The sequence below is a fragment of the Arachis ipaensis genome, chromosome B09 (genome assembly GCF_000816755.2).
Source record: "Arachis ipaensis cultivar K30076 chromosome B09, Araip1.1, whole genome shotgun sequence".
NCBI lineage: Eukaryota > Viridiplantae > Streptophyta > Magnoliopsida > Fabales > Fabaceae > Arachis > Arachis ipaensis.
The window spans coordinates 38,187,405-38,203,606 of record NC_029793.2 but is presented as its reverse complement, the minus strand read 5'-3'; the positions used below and the strand labels follow the sequence as shown (position 1 = coordinate 38,203,606).

The following is a 16,202-nucleotide window of genomic DNA, read 5'->3' as shown; positions in this document are numbered from 1 at the left end:
GAAAGAGTTTTTCTGTTCCAGGAGTTGAGCTTTTGGTGCATCTTGTCCAGAATAAATTAAAAATGTTGCTTGTTGCATCTTTCATGAATGAGAGGTACACCTAAATATTTTTTCAAATTGTTGGTTAAGTTAATACCTAGGTGCAAGCTTAGATCTTGTCTGACAGTGTGGTTGACGTTCTTGGCGAAGAAAACGCAAGACTTCTGAAAATTAACTTTTTGTCCCAAACTTTTACAAAAAATTCTGAGGGCTTCCTTGATGACACAGACCTGCTCATTATTAGCTTGAGCAAAAAGAACCAAATCATTTGCAAAGCAAAAGTGAAAAATCTTAGATCCTCCTCTAGAGAGGATAATAGGCTTTCACTTCTTATTATTCACAAGAGAAGTAATAAGGTGAGATAATCTTTCAATACATAAAACAAAAAGATAAGGGAGCGGGGGTCTCCTTGTCTAACGCCTCTGGTAGGGTAAAAATCTTCTGAGTGTGAGCCATTCCAGAGGACATTCATAGCTGGTGTGAAAATGCAGTGATGGATCACTTTAATCAGGTTCTCTGGGATGTTGCAATCCTTAAGGGTTTCCATGACAAAATCCCAGCTCAATCTATCATAAGCTTTCTCAAGATCAATTTTTATTGCCATTAATCCTGTCCCTGAATTTCTAGTTCTCACGGTGTGGATAACTTCTTGAGCAACAAGGATGTTATCCGCACTCACTCTTCCTGTAACAAAACTAGCTTGATTATCCGTAATAAGAGAAGACATGTGTGGTTTAAATATCTCGGCAATAATCTTAGTGATAATTTTGTAGCACACATTACAAAGACTTATAGGTCTAAACTGCGCAAACCAATAAAAATCGAGAGTATTTAAATCTTGGGTCGTCTCCCTAGGAATTGCAATTAAGTGCTCAATTATTAGGTATGAGAAAATGGAGGTTATGATAACAATTGACAAGAAATGCAAATGACAAGAAAGTAAAAGAAGCATGCAAGGTATTAAATGAAAAGCAAGTAAAGTAATAAAAATGAAACTCAAATGGCAAAAAGGAACTCTTGGCAAAGGTTGAGATTTAAGGTTTCTTATCCTAGTCATTGACCATAATTTTGTGAAGAATTAATCTCATTTCGTCAACCCTTCATCTAGGATAAGTCAAATAGGCATAATAGATCTCAATCCATAAATCCTAGCCAACTAACTAGTTAACTTAGTGAAAGACTAGCGTTAATGAAACCAAACCAACTAACAATCCTAGTCATAATCAAGAATGGACATCAATGACTCAAGGTCATCTAAGTCCTCAATTCCAAGCCAAGAGTGTGAAAAACTACACTAAAACTTACCCAAGCATTTTATCAAACACTTGGTGTGCAAAAAAGGAAAAATAATATAAATTACAATAATAATAAATTCTATAACTACCAATTACAAAAAAAATGATAATAACAACTCAAGTAAGCATCAAAGAAACTTAAAACATCAAAATTGCATTAAAAGGAATCAAAATTGACAAGTGTTCATAAACTAAAAGTGCCAAAATTGAGAAAATAACAAAAGAAACTAAGAGGATCAAGACAAAATAACATGAAAATATAAATAAAACTACACTAAAACAATAATCAACGACTAAAATTAAAGAGAAACTAAACTAAGAATCCTAAATTCTAGAGAGAAGAGAGAGCTTCTCTCCCTATAATATAACCTAAAACATGTTACTAATCTAAACCTAATTGCTCCCTCCCCCCCTCTTCATCCTTCTTGAATTTGGCTTCAAATAACTTCATAAATGAGTTGGATTGGGCTTGGAAAGCCCCAAAATCGCGACCCACGTGTTGCATTAAATGAGCTCATGTGATTGCGCTCGTGCGTACACACGACTGTCTGCATGGTCGCACATAATTACAACCGTGCATACGCATGATTGCACGAACTTCAAAACGTGCGTAAGCACGCATCACTATGCGTACGCACAACCTTGAAGAGCTCCAAACTCCATTTCTTCATGAATTTTTCACTTTTGCATGCTTTTTCCTCACTTCTTCAATTCATACTTATCTTATAAGCCTGAAATCACTTAACAAATACATCAAGGCATCAAATGGAATTAAAGTGAATAAAATTTAAAAATTTTAGGGTCTAAAAAATATATTTTTATTTTTAAGCACAAATTAAAAAAAATTCATAAAATTATACTATTTCAATGAATAAATATAGAATAAATTGATCAAATTCACCTAAACCTTCCTTCCCTCAATAGCATAAATATGAAAAAACTACAGGACATCATAACCTCAGCCTTTTCTCAGAACACAAAAGATCCAATCCACACAAACAAACCACTTCTAAACAAATGGCAAACCTAGGACTAGAACCAATTGAAGACAAAACAATCACTCTAACCATAACCCCAGCGCGCAGGTTACAATCCAAACTATTTTATTGTCTTGGAAAAGTTTTATTTGAGAAAGCAATCAGATTCAAGGTCAATAAAAATGCAAAGGTGGCTTCAAGGAATATATAAAATATATAAGATAATATTGTGCAAAATATAAAATATCTTTCGTTGTGTATAAAAAATATATAATTTTATTTTTTGGCCAATAATTGACCAACAAAAATATTTGTATACTAAAGTTTATTATCCAAATACTAATAATATAAAAGTAAAGTGTTAGCCTGGAATAGCTATGATGTTTTTAAAATATTGTGAAAATTAAACTGACGTTCTTTTATTGTTAAACAACACTTTTTAAAAAGTATTACTTAAAAAAATATTACCAAAACATAAAAAATATCATTTTAATTTTAATAATATTTATATAATTATTAAAATTATTATAATATAATCATATTATAATATAATCATAAACAAAATGAACTCTCTTAAACGAGACATTTTTTTTTGAAAGAAAAAGCTCAACACATACGTAGAGCAACAGCAACAGATACAAAACAAGTCATAATAATTTCACAACTCCTATGTCATCCATTGCCATCAACAATATAAGTTATTTATAACACCATTCTCTGGCATATGAAAAAGATTGATTCACGCGGTCTCTAATTCCTATTGCCTTGTTGTGAAAAATGACATCATTTCTACGTAACTATATAGTTCATATCACTGAGAAGAAGCTAACTAGCCAATACCTGCGTATCTCCTTTCTCATTGGGACAGTTCTCGAGCTCTCGAATTGCTGTTTCACAGTACTGGGCATAAGCCATTCTTGTCCAAACGCCGATATCCAAGCACACCATACCTGCCAAGAGTAGTGCTCACATGTACTAAACAGATATTCTATATTTTCATCATCCTTCTTACATAGCATGCACATAGTATCATGCTGTTGCAGTGCACCCAGTCGACTAAATCGATCATTTGTATTGACTCGGCCTACCAAAACAAACCAGGAAAACAGATCCACTCGTGACGGAACTAAAGCTTTTCAAATGTCTTTTGTGAACCTGTAGCTTAGGATCTTCTCATCCATATTCTCTTCCTGCAAAACCTGCACAAATGAGTTAGTTGAATAAACTCCTTCCTTATGAAACCTCCATACCATTCTATCTTGCACATCTGCTATCAGTCTAATAGATTGCAGGATAAGTAGCAACTGGTCCAGTACATCTGTCTTCCATTGTCGGAATTCTCTTCTCCATTAGAAGTGCCACACCCACTCTATCCCATCCCAAAATCCACAATTCTCAATAACTGATCCTTTAAACGAGACATTTGGCAAACAAAGTTTTTTAAATGACAAGATTCTGAAATTAACAAATAAATCACGTTATGTTTTTCTGTTAACAGGCTTTTAAATTACTTGATGATATTTTCAAGGCTTATGCTACGTATATACCAAAATCAGTCATTAAAGTAAGTTATTAGTATAAAATATATGTTAAAATATAAATATATATTAAAAATAAATTAAATCACACATATATTTATACATAAATATATTAATAACTGATTTTAGTGATTGATTTTAATGTAAAAATAGTACTTTTGTATTTTCATTGTTATATTTACCCCGTATAGTGTACCAATAGCATAGATAGAGAAACGAGAACCACAGAAAGCGGATAAGAGTTATCCGCCGTACTAATGGAGAAGAGTCACAAACGCCCCCACACTCAGTAACATCGATCACCACTTCATCAGCATTTTCCATTAGACGAGACTTGATTTCGAAACCAAAATAGTTCAAAACCTTGATTTCAAGCATTCGAAATAAACCAGTGCCCCTTTTTATTAGTTTGGAATTCAAATGAAAGTAAAGCATGGCGTTGCAATGCAGCTTTATTAGTAACACATTGAACCGTTTTCGCACAACACACTGTTGTTCACAACAGCAACAACGAGAAGAAGAACAAGGAAGTTCCTTGTTGGGGTCTTCTTCTTCTTCTTCGTCGCCAGCTGAGCAGTTTGCACCTTTGGCCAATAGATTTCAGCGCCGGCTTCTTGTCGGCGTGGGCTCAGCTTCACTTGTAGCTGTGGGTGCCAACTTCGCCGGAATCACGAGCTTTCTGCTAGGTTTATCGCCGGAAAATGGCCGAAATCTGAAGCTTGACGTGCTTTATCCCGTTGGAGGTTACAGCCGTTGCCTTGACACAAGGGAAGGATTTGGTATGACTATTTTAAACCGGTTATTAATCAAAATGGTTCTTCTTTCAAAAACTAAGTATATGTTAATTTAATACTTTAGGTTATATTAGAATCCAGATGAGATGACTTTAATTCAACGTTAAAAGTTAGTTTAGGAGTGAGCAATGTCTCACATTTTAAGTAGTGTTTATTCGAAGAGACTGGAATTGAATATGGGCGCACAAATTGAATATTGTGTTTGCTAAAAAACAATTTTAGTATTAGAGATACAGAATTAAGGGCTAAAATTTTAAAATATTTATTTTTAAAAATATCATCATTTAACTTTTAAATTTTTATTATATTTCTTTCATCATTCTCTTGACTCTAACTTTCTATTCTACTCTTATTTCCTCACTTTATGAGGACACTTTCTTTCCTCAAATAAGATACTAATGTATATTTCAGTTATACGCTTCTTAATTTCAGTTATACGCTTTTTAATTTGAATATGGAAACAAAGGAAGTGTTGGACTCATATATAAAAAGGAGGGATGCTTCACTTTATTGTGGGATCAAAGAAAGCAGAATTTGAACTCTGCGAGTTGTGTCCCTCAAAATATAAAAAAAAAAAAAAATTGCAAATCGAATCATGCGATTTGTGAAGCAAAATTTCGAAAGAATTCACATGGTCCGAGTTGTGTACTCCGAGTTTTTTCAATTTTTTTAACACAAATCGGAGCCTCCCATTTGTGTACTCTTAATTTTTTTTAACTTTTTAAACACAAATCAGATGGTCTGATTTGTGGACTCCCACAATTTTAAAAAACATAAAAAATTACCATGTTAAAGTATATCACTCATTTTGCTTCCATATCAAAATTTTTTAGCCTTCAGTTATATCTATTTCGTACCAAACACCCTTCAAAAATTTAATTTAATATTTATCTCTTTGTTGTGGATCTGTCTCCTCTAAAATTATATTGTCATTTTAGAAAAAAAAATATCATTAATCAACATTAAATTAAAATATTGGGACTCAGATAATAAATGTTATAAATTCATAAGTGATTAAAATATTACTTTATCACCTTTTTAACATTATCACTTTAGAAATTTTTTTTTCCTTCATCTTTATTTTTTTATTTCTGTCTATCAATTTCAGTCTCTCTCTTAAATACTATTTTACAGATTCTCTAAAATCTTATTCTTAAAATATGTAAAAATTTTAATACAACTTCTTTATATCTTTTATAGAAAAATACACATAAATATTTATATTTTTAACACATTTCATCACGTAAGAATTTTTTTAAATATACGTGATTTTTGCATTATTTTTTTATTTATTTTATACTATTTTTTAATTTTCAAAATTTTCTAAGATAAAAGTTCTAATCCGATTTAGAGAATTAAGATTAGGTGGACTAACTAATTATAAAAGATACAACTTTTTTTATTTACCAATTTTAGGAGGCATTCGAATTTTGAAGTACCAAACTGACGTATGTGATTTTGTTGGACTTTTTCGATTTTCGACCATTTAATCCCTATATCAATTCAATTAAAAATCGCTACTTTGAATGATAGGTAATTAGCTTTATTTAAACTATTTGAACTTAATTACCATTTTGTCCTGGGTATATATTATATTATAAGATTTAAGTATTTTTATTTAATGAATATAAAATAAATATATTAAAAATTTAAATTTTTTATATTTTTAATAAAAAAAATTTTATTTTTTAATCTTAAAACACATAATAAATAAATCCTATATTGTATTAGGTTCGGTTGCTTCTACTGAACATTGAAGTCTTACCATCATCAGTTTTTTCACTGAAAGTCTTTGCTATCATCATTATTGCCAGCAAAAGTAGTTAGAAATTTTCACAGAAGAAACCGATAATGATTAGATTAAATACAATTAGCATAGCCTATTTGTTCTTTGAGATCGGTTACATTAACAATATTATCCGATACAAATTGTGTATGAATGAGTAGGTTATTATAGTTATTATCATTTATTCTTATTATGATGATATGGTATTGTATGTTAGAGTATAATTAGGATTACTTAGATTAATTAATATTATTTAATATATTTAAATATTTATTATAGGATATTATATTTTTATTATTTTATTTTTTTTAACATTGAATAAACATAAATATTTTTTTTATTGTTCTCTTTTATCCCTTTCTAACATGATATCACCTCTTTGAAAATGATAAGTTATTTTTCTTCCGATGAAATTATCGGATTTTTTTACACTTTTTCTCTATACCATTTTTCTTTGTTTTTGGTCACTCTTATTATGCCTTTCACCTCACCGATTATCCTATCTTTTTCATCTTATATCATTTCGAGTCTAATGAGTCAAACACCACTGTCATCCATTGCTTATCTATTCTCAAGATAAATCATATATTTTTTGTCATTTTCTGGTAGTTCTTTATCCGCAGACATTTTACCATCTCTTTGTAGTATGCCACTTTTTCGGTAATTTTTGGGTAGTTCGCCATCTTTTTTACAGTTTGTCATCTTTTTCGCAGTTTGCCCCTCTTGCGGCAGCTTTGTCTGCGTTTTTCTTCCGATAGTTCTATTTGCGTTCCTTTTCGACAGTTCCGTCTGCTTCTTTCTGTGTTTTCTTCAGGCAATTCCGTCTGCATCCGTTCTATCAGTTTATGCTTTTTTTTTCTATCAGTTTAGAGCATAATTAGGATAAATTAGATCAATTAGCATTATTTAACATATCTAAATATTTATTATAGGATATTACGTCTTTATTATTTTGATTCTCTTAGAATCTACATATATCTTTTTATATTATATAATTTCATATAACCTTAAATATAGATAAACCTTTTCTTTACTGCTCTCTTTTACCCCTTTTTAACATTGTATTATTGTATATGAATTTGAATGAGCAGAATTTATATACCCAGCAAATTGGGTTGGAGACCAGACTGTGCTGTACCGTGCCGCTAAGAAAAGAGAACTTGAACTGTCACTGGATCCACCAGCATTAAATGCTACTCCAAAACGTTCCAACTTCAGTGAACCGGTTGTTGCATTTGGTCCCCCAGGTTCCACTGGAGAACTCAATGTCAGTGTTATTGTTTCCCCGGTTGCCCAAGATTTCTCGTAAGTCTCGCTACTCAATACTCAATAACTGCACAAAATTTGTATTTGGTTTAATTGGCTTTAATATTTAAAATAATTTTAGCAATTTTTCTGGTATTCTTCCAAAACTAAACCAGACTTGGGTATACTTAAAAGCAGTTGCAGTGACTTGTCCTTTTTATTTTTAAAACAGTTCATTTTGTGATATGAGAAGACAGTCGAAAGAACTAGGAATTCATGATGCAATAAGTAGTAAACTAACTCGCTTCAAACTTCAAATTATCACATATCACAGATGTGACTTCACTTACTTTAGCAACCGACCAGCCAACTAAAAGAGCTAATTATTCATTAATGAAAGGACGGACTTTTCCACACTAGCTTTCGTAGCGGCAAGTGGAGGGTCTAAATCGCGTATAAAAACAAAATTGAAATTATACTTGGTTTACAAATCATCTTTTCTCTAATAATTTCATAAACTATTATATTTCTAATGTTTCTTTTGACAAGAATTGAAGCATTTGGAGGGCCAGAGGAGGTTGGTGAAGCCGTGGTTAGGACCATAACAGGATCAGGGCAGCGCCCAGAAGTGAAGGGCACATTGATAAGATCAAGTTTGAGAGAGGATTCCCTCAGAAATGCAAAATATTATGAAATCGAGTTCAGAGTGGAGAGTCCTTCGTTCCGGCGACACAATGTTGCAGTCTGCTGCGCTCGCCATGGCAAGCTGTTTACTTTGAATGCTCAGGCACCTGAATCAGCCTGGCCAAGAGTGAAGTCAGATTTCTATAGAATTGTCGATTCATTCAGCCTCACAGCATAAAGTCCAACATTTTTTCTCCTTCATGGAAATATACCTTGATATTTGATAGTGTAAACTATATTTTTTGTCGGTAACATTAGTTATTTTCTTCAAAAAGTATCCTTAATGCTTAATTTCTTCCAAATTTATCCGAAATTTGTGTCAAAATTATTCCTAAACATTAACTTCATCTAAAATATTAGGGACAAAATTGAAAAGAATAATTTTAACACAAATAAACAAAGGAAAAGGGTTAAGAGTAAAGTGATCCCCATTCTTTCTTCAAAACCAAAAACAGACACTCCCTAAAAGTTCAATTATAGTTTCAATTTGTGAGGTGCTTGTATTGTATCCAGTTATTTCTGGACTCAACTACATCAGTATAGGATTAGAAACAAGTTTGTACACGTTACATGTTTCTTTTAAAATACAGATTAACAATGATTGTGTCTCTAATGTCTCTCTAACTCTATTATACACATCAAGTGATGACCTAGATATTTGATCAAAACTACACTGAAAATTACCAACCAACATAATACAACTACTGTACATAACTGCTTTCCTGATTCAAGGACTGGATTGCATGTGGCACGTGGGAGTTCAAGCACAAGTAATCTGCCGTTGCTTAACCATCTTCTCGTAATTCTCAGATACCATTGCAGTCAAATTAGGGTCTCCATATCCGATCTCTGCACCAAGCCTGTGGTAGAAACATGCAAGACATTTCAATATTATGATTATCAAAGAAAATATGGATATATGGTCTGGTGACTATTTTTTCACAATGAATCAGCCAATATGGAAAAAGACATAATTTCCGTCAAGTTGATCTCACAAGGAACCTAACAGAGGATAAAGATATCAGCAGGCATAGAGAATTTTATTTTCTATTTGAATAAGACCCCAAATTAATCTTCAAATGAGTTGTGAAACACCAATTTGGTTCTTGGAAGATTTGTGATATGAATTTAACCCTTCAAATAATTGTTGGAAATCAACTTGGTCCCTCAATAGATTTGTGTTATCAAGTTAGTCATTTGAAAGATAAACATTATTTCAAGTCCAAACATTTTCTATTGGTATTTTTTATATGAATTTTAATCTTTCAAGAATCAAATTGGTGTCAGGCTCCTTCAATGACCAAATTCATATCTTACAACTCTTTCGAAGCTCAATTTGAGGTTTTACTCTCTCTATTTCAAACATAGGATTAGAATGTTACGAGAGGAAATAAAATAAAAGGGGGAGACAGTAGAGATAATGAGCAAAAGAACTAATGCAATAACAAAGACAAGTATGAAGTTTGCATACTTTGGATCAAGTACAAGTTTCTGAACCTCTTTGATAGATGAACTTGCAGCATAAAGAGAGATCTTCCCAACCTGCATAGATGTCCAAGAGTATTTCAAGACTAATAAACACAAGTCAACAATGAATCACAAGCATTTTAAAGAAAACATAGGATAGGAACGAACAAAAATGAGCTTAATTAAATGTAAATCTTCTCTTCTGACCTCCAATACTTGAGGTTTTGCTTCATGTTCATTAGGTAGACTGCGGACTTCCTCTGCCAGTCTAACAGCCTCTCCCAAGCTCTCGGGAGATAAGAAATCAAGCCCCAACTGAACAGTGGACTGAAATTTTCATAATACAGAGATAATCACATACACTATTGTGAGAGAGGAATCCATGTCATTGAACAAAAGGAGTTTCATTTTAATTCATCAAATAAAATATTCAGTTATTATCTTGCACAGATATATGAGTATGAGTATCCAATAAGATACGAAATATACTAATGATCTTTCTAGAGGACCTTTCCTCTGGGATGAAAGATTGGAAAGCTTTTTTGAGGTAGGCAATGGCTCCCATGCCAACATTTGGTACAAGCATTGGATAAGAAACTCCTCTTTTAAAGTAGCCTTTTCATGTTATCCTCTTAAGAATACCTCAGTCCCCAGAATTTTTTTTTTTTTGAAGTTCTTTTCATGTCTATATCTATGGACTTTTAACTTTTTCAGAAATTTTATGATAGAGTCTTCAGATTGAGTAATCCGTTTAGGTCTTCTTGATTCTATCACTCAGTCTCTTTGTCAAAAGTCTGAGTATCTTGAATCCTCTAGAGTCTTTGGTTATAAATATTACATTCATTTCACATCCTATTCTCTAAATATAAGCTTCTTTTCACATTGATAAATCCATTTGAAGTTTGAAGCTTCCTCAAAGGCAAATCCATTATTTGAACAGAGCATGATAGAATTAACATCAACGAGATTAAGTTGTAGGTTTGAGGACCATAGAACGCTATCTCCCCGGGTATGTGCCACATGTATAGTGAATCTGCTCATATCAACTACAGATATATTTTTGCATTACTATATGGTTAACTTTTCATCAACCACTCTGTTTGGTATCTTTGGTGACTATTGGGTATGTTCAAGAACTTTAAATTTGTTCGCAATGACTTGTTTTGTTGGCCCTGAAGGAGAAAGGAAGCCACATCTTCTCAGTAGTGTGCTGCTGTTTGGTTTATTTGGCCGAAACATATCTAGTAACTTCATCGGTAGACATTTGGACAAGCATATGTTTGGCTTATTGATGCAAGGCATCTGATCTTTCTAGAGGGGCTTCTCTTATAGGTATGCTAAGAAATGGAACAATTTGCTCTTTCGATATCTTCTTTTGTATATTATTATTATGAATCTCTTGTCGTCTATTCTTTTTTTAATTATTCCTCTTATAGATAAAATTCCTTCTTTTCTAAAAGATAGCATTTAAACCTGATATTAATAATGGTAGACTCTTAATCACATGAAAATTTACCCTTTCAATCCGTTTAACCAACACTTATCACACTATCAAGGTTGTCAACTAAAATAGATGAAGTCACAAGGAAAAATGAACTCACCTGAACATTTCTTGCCTGGAAAGGGCAACCAGCAGGAACAAAGATAGCTTCCCCCAAATTCTGTTCAAATGACCAGGGCTCCACTCCTATGCAGAAGATGGTAATCATATTTTAAAACAGGAACATCAGAGCTTTATCCTACTAGATTGGGTCAGCTAAAGAATCACAGTTAAAAACAAGACAAAGAAAATTCGCGATAAGCCGATAAAGTAGTCTATCAACAGTTTAATTTAGAGCATTGGTACCAAGTTTTCCATGATTAATAGTATGCATGGAAAAATAAACATGAATCCCTTCAATTAAGTCTTGAACAGTGTCCACATCTCATTGTTCAGCCAATTTAGGTGTAGGTGTAAGTGGACTAAATGGAAAAGGAAAAGATGGAATAGGAAAGAGTAGCATTCCCCGTGTTTAGACTTTAGATGATTAACGAAGGAAGCAAACGCAAAGCTTAAAGGTTGCAAGTAATTTTTTTTAAAAAAAAAAAAACTATTTTTTAAGAGAACTAAGAAATCCTTCTAATTGGTATGCCCAGAGATTCTCCTAACTTGAAAATGTTGCTCGCATCTACCTCAAGGATCCAATATTCTTCTCCCTCAAATGAGAGAAAGGAGGGGGAAGACTATTCAATAGTTTTGTTTTAAATAAAAATAGGATGGAGTATAAATTCTTACCAAATTCTTCCTTCAGCTTTCTTTTTTGGTGTCTGTCAAGAAAAATAGCTCCATCATAAAGAGGCCATGTAACCTTGCAATGAAAGCGTACCATCAGCAATATAAAATTGAAGCAGTAGATGGAGGCACAGCTGGAAAGGATTTTTCATTTCTTTTTTAATAATAATAATAATTAATTAATTAAAAAAAAAATTGGACTTACATATTCATTTAATATATCATCTGGCTTTCCAAACTCATTCCGATGTGTTTTCAAATATTCATTCAACTTTGGAACATCCTGCCGACGAAAGACATCCCAAAGAACTCCAGGATGCATTTGCTCAGAGAAATTTCCGTTTTGTTTGAATGGAAGTTCATGATTGACCATATTCCCATCAGAACTAGAATGATTTTCAAACCCTTGATCCAGTGACTTACTCTGGTTTGGATCCAAATCCAGCCCATTATTTTCTGTACCAAATGCCGAGTTAGGTGAACTCCTGCTAGAACACATTTGATTATCTCCACGTGATTCCTTCACCTCTAACTCCTTGTATTCTTTTTGGATCATTTCAATTTTAGTTCTCTGCCAGTCCTTCAACATTACTTCACTTGTATGGACCAAAAGGTACACCTGTGGAAAGTTGGTGAGTTTATTACGACTACCTTTATTCATGAACCCACTTCTTTCCTTTTTTTTTAAAAAAAAAAATCTTTGTTAAGGTTAGAGGACCTCTTTCCTTTTGCATCATTTTACTCCAGACAGTAAAAGAGCAGAGAGAGTACTAAGCAGAATTTAGGTAAACAAGACACATCACACATGCTAAGTCTTTTCACTTGAAACAGCATAGCAAATTATAAACTGACACGTAGCACCTAATATCAACAACTTATAAATATAATGAAAAAATAACACATGATAGATACCTAAGGAAGACAAACTAATATGAAGCATCAAATTTTGTGTATATATATAATTAGAAATCCTTTCAGTCAAGAAGCCTGAGTATCATAATATTATTGCAATACATACAAGACAAAACAACCATTTCTCAATTGTGGGTTAATAGGATAGAGTACCATGTCCCGCATATTGAAGTGGAGATTGGTCACTGAATCACCTCTACCAAGTTCATGATTGATTCCATAAGATATATAAATCTTGGGTCCTACATCATTCTGCAAGGAGTAATGAGGCAATTTAGCTGCAACATTAAGAAGGCCCCACTTGGAGTGAATATACTGAAGTAAAGGCAGTTTGCCGATAAATTCTGGTCTTTGGTACAAGAGAAACTCTTCAGATGCACTAGGTGAAGGCCAATCCTTCAACTTCAATAACTGTGGCCAACCATTTTCATGAGTACGCCCCTCAGTGTAACCAGTCATGAAGTAACTAAGCTCAATATCAATCTGCCAGTATAAAATTGAAAGGAAAAAGAAGTGCAGCCGGAAAGTGAATAATTAGATAAAGATGTCTAATCCATGAACACACTGCAGTAAAAAATTGCAATCTGAATTGACAAAAAGAAGTGCTATAGATGCGTACCTCAGACCCATCTAAGCAATCTATGGCCCTAACCACTCTGTTTTCATCTTTCATTTTCTCATCTGTTGTCTCTAGAATCCCTCTCCAGATGACCAGCGGATCCCAGCTAGAAGAGGATGATCTATCAAACACTTGCTTAACAATAATGGGTTTACCGGTTTTCCAGTGCTTTCTAAAATTTCCAATCCCATCTTTCATGAGATCTTCAGATGCAGGACAATAAAGATAGTTATCATCACTAGTCTCTCTATGGGAACATTTGCGCAATCTGAGAGCATTCAACTGAGTTTCTGGTAGATCATCAGCATTATTAATCTTACAGCCACCAACCATTTCTTCTACATTTTTCACCAACTTTGCAACCCAATTCCTCTTGAAAATCCTGCTCAAATTTAACGACGAATAACCACAGCCACCATATTCCTTAGGGGGGCATGGAATATTTCCATTATCATTGGATCTCCAATGAGGAAACTTACTTAATATGTTTTGGTCATAAGCTTTCGCTAATTCTGTTTGTGGTTCTTTGTTGTAATCTGAAGTTGCTTCTCGAAGATCATGACAACAATTAAGGCACAAGTCATATGAGCAAATTGGACAGCGCCGATGATAATCAGTGATGGGTATCCTACATAAATTGCTGCAAGAAAACAAAATCAAGAAAAATATTGACCCTATGAAAAGGAAGCATGCATAAACATGATGCTTATACACAAAAATTGAATCTATCAAGTCTAAAAGAAATTTACCAGCACATCTGTTCATCTGCTCCCAATTTTATCCGGGGAAGATCTATGTCCACACCTGAGGGAAAAACCATTAGTTCAACATTGTCACCTATTTGTTCATCAGAAAGGGCAAACAATATATGCTACTTGCAGTGCAAGGCAACTTCTTACCACGTAACTTCTTTTCGAGCTCAACTTCAAAACACTGTTCTTGGTGGATCTGTTTTACTACAGGAAGCACTGCTGACAACAGCGAGTGGAGATACTGTAACTTATCTAGAACAGGTATCTCCCGTATCCGAACCTTAATTACACAACAGAAAAAAAAAGGGGGAACAAAGGGAAACTTAACCAACTGGAGAAGGAATTACAACACTAAACATAGAATATTCATGCTTCATCAAACATTAACTACCAAATACCTTTATTGAATTATCACTACGTACACAAACTCTACAGTTACAAATACCACGGCACGCAGGACACATCCTCTGAATTTCATCCAGCGAAATGTCTGAGTACCTAATATCAAGCAAACCATAACATTCACCACCCAATTACACAAGGAAAAACAACAACCAAAATTGACACACAATTAAGATTCCATGCTCGTTACCCACCAAGTTGATATACAGCTATTACAGTATCCTCTTCGATCACACCGCTGGCACCAAGTAACCACCCTGTCTCTGTCATTCCTCCGGCACTGATGGCATGTCTGCCCGCCAGTGTCACCAGTCTCCTCCGAGGAGTCTGTGCTTGCATCCGAGTATTCCTGTCAAAACCACCCGATTCAACTCAAAGGACTCTACTGTCACAACTATAACTGCTATCAAAATTTGAATTCTGATCTAGTGGCCAGTGTCAGTGTAAAATAGACAAAAACCATTCATTTATAGGCCAACTGGAATATATAAATATATAATTGAATGTTTATACAAAATATTCTGAATTGACAGTGAACTAAAATTAAGTCCTTAAAACTCACAGTAGTGACATTAGTGGCCTCCAAGCTCCTCCTCTTCCTGGACGAGTCCCCACCAGAAGCCAGCTCAGGCGACTCGTGACCCGTCCAATTTTCCTCATAAAGAGGCACACCCTCCTCCTCCTCCACCTCTTCCTCACCCTCCTCCTCTTCTTCATAATCTTCCTCATCCTCCTCATCTGGCTTGGGCAGTGAGGATCGCCCCGACATGGCCCCCTTCTTGGGGACATACCTGAACTGATTCTTCCCCACCTTATCCAACAACCTGCTTCCGCCACCAGAACTATGCTCCCCACCACCGTGCTTCATGGCGGACAGAGGAATATCGAAATCGTCACTCTTGCTTTCAAGGTGTCCCTCGGAATCTCCAGACTTGCGCTTAGCCTTCTTGAGGTTAGCTCTCATGGCGGAATTGGCTGCCCTCTTCTTGGCCTGGATGTAGTGCTTCTCGCAGACGGTCTTGTCCGGCATCGACATGGCGGTGCACCGCCACTGCTTCCCATCGGAACGCTTGCACCGGAGGTCGTCGGGAATTCCCACATTGTCCTCGCCATTGTTGTTGTTGATGTTGTTCCCAGAGGATGATCGCGCTTGATCCATGAAGATGGGAAACCCCTCACCTCAATTTGGGGAAAACCCCCAAAAATTGAGTGAACAGTGAAAACCCTACTGTACCCCTAACCCTAATATCGATTATTTCGGATAGACAGTAGAAGGAGAAAGATGGAATTGGGAGTAGAGTGAGTTGGAAATTTGAAATATTTGCTAGCTGTTAGAGAGAGAGAGAGAGAGAGAGAGAGAGTGTAGTTACTTAGAGATTGGGGTTGTTGTTGCGGCGGTGACGACGTCGTTTGGTATGGT

The 16,202-nt window shown here is 34.4% G+C and overlaps 2 protein-coding genes across 3 annotated transcripts; one reads left to right on the top strand and one right to left on the bottom strand.

Annotated features, from left to right (window-relative positions):
- On the top strand, positions 4,075–8,671 carry LOC107617674 (psbP domain-containing protein 7, chloroplastic). Its single transcript, XM_016319492.2, has 3 exons — positions 4,075–4,628; positions 7,521–7,734; positions 8,224–8,671. Exons 1-3 carry the CDS (start codon positions 4,283–4,285, stop codon positions 8,534–8,536), a joined length of 873 nt encoding a protein of 290 aa, XP_016174978.1. The 5' UTR covers positions 4,075–4,282; the 3' UTR covers positions 8,537–8,671.
- Positions 8,781–16,196, bottom strand: LOC107617672 (lysine-specific demethylase JMJ25). 2 transcript variants are annotated; one of them, XM_016319491.2, is made up of 13 exons: positions 15,345–16,196; positions 14,977–15,131; positions 14,779–14,878; positions 14,528–14,660; positions 14,378–14,432; positions 13,629–14,268; positions 13,163–13,492; positions 12,303–12,716; positions 12,101–12,173; positions 11,427–11,512; positions 10,033–10,152; positions 9,830–9,900; positions 8,781–9,218 (listed from the first exon to the last, which is right to left on the bottom strand). In XM_016319491.2, exons 1-13 carry the CDS (start codon positions 15,939–15,941, stop codon positions 9,119–9,121), a joined length of 2,874 nt encoding a protein of 957 aa, XP_016174977.1. In that variant the 5' UTR covers positions 15,942–16,196; the 3' UTR covers positions 8,781–9,118. The 2 variants fall into 2 exon arrangements, with proteins under 2 accessions (XP_016174977.1, XP_020967448.1); XM_021111789.1 differs by having other exon boundaries at positions 13,163–13,261.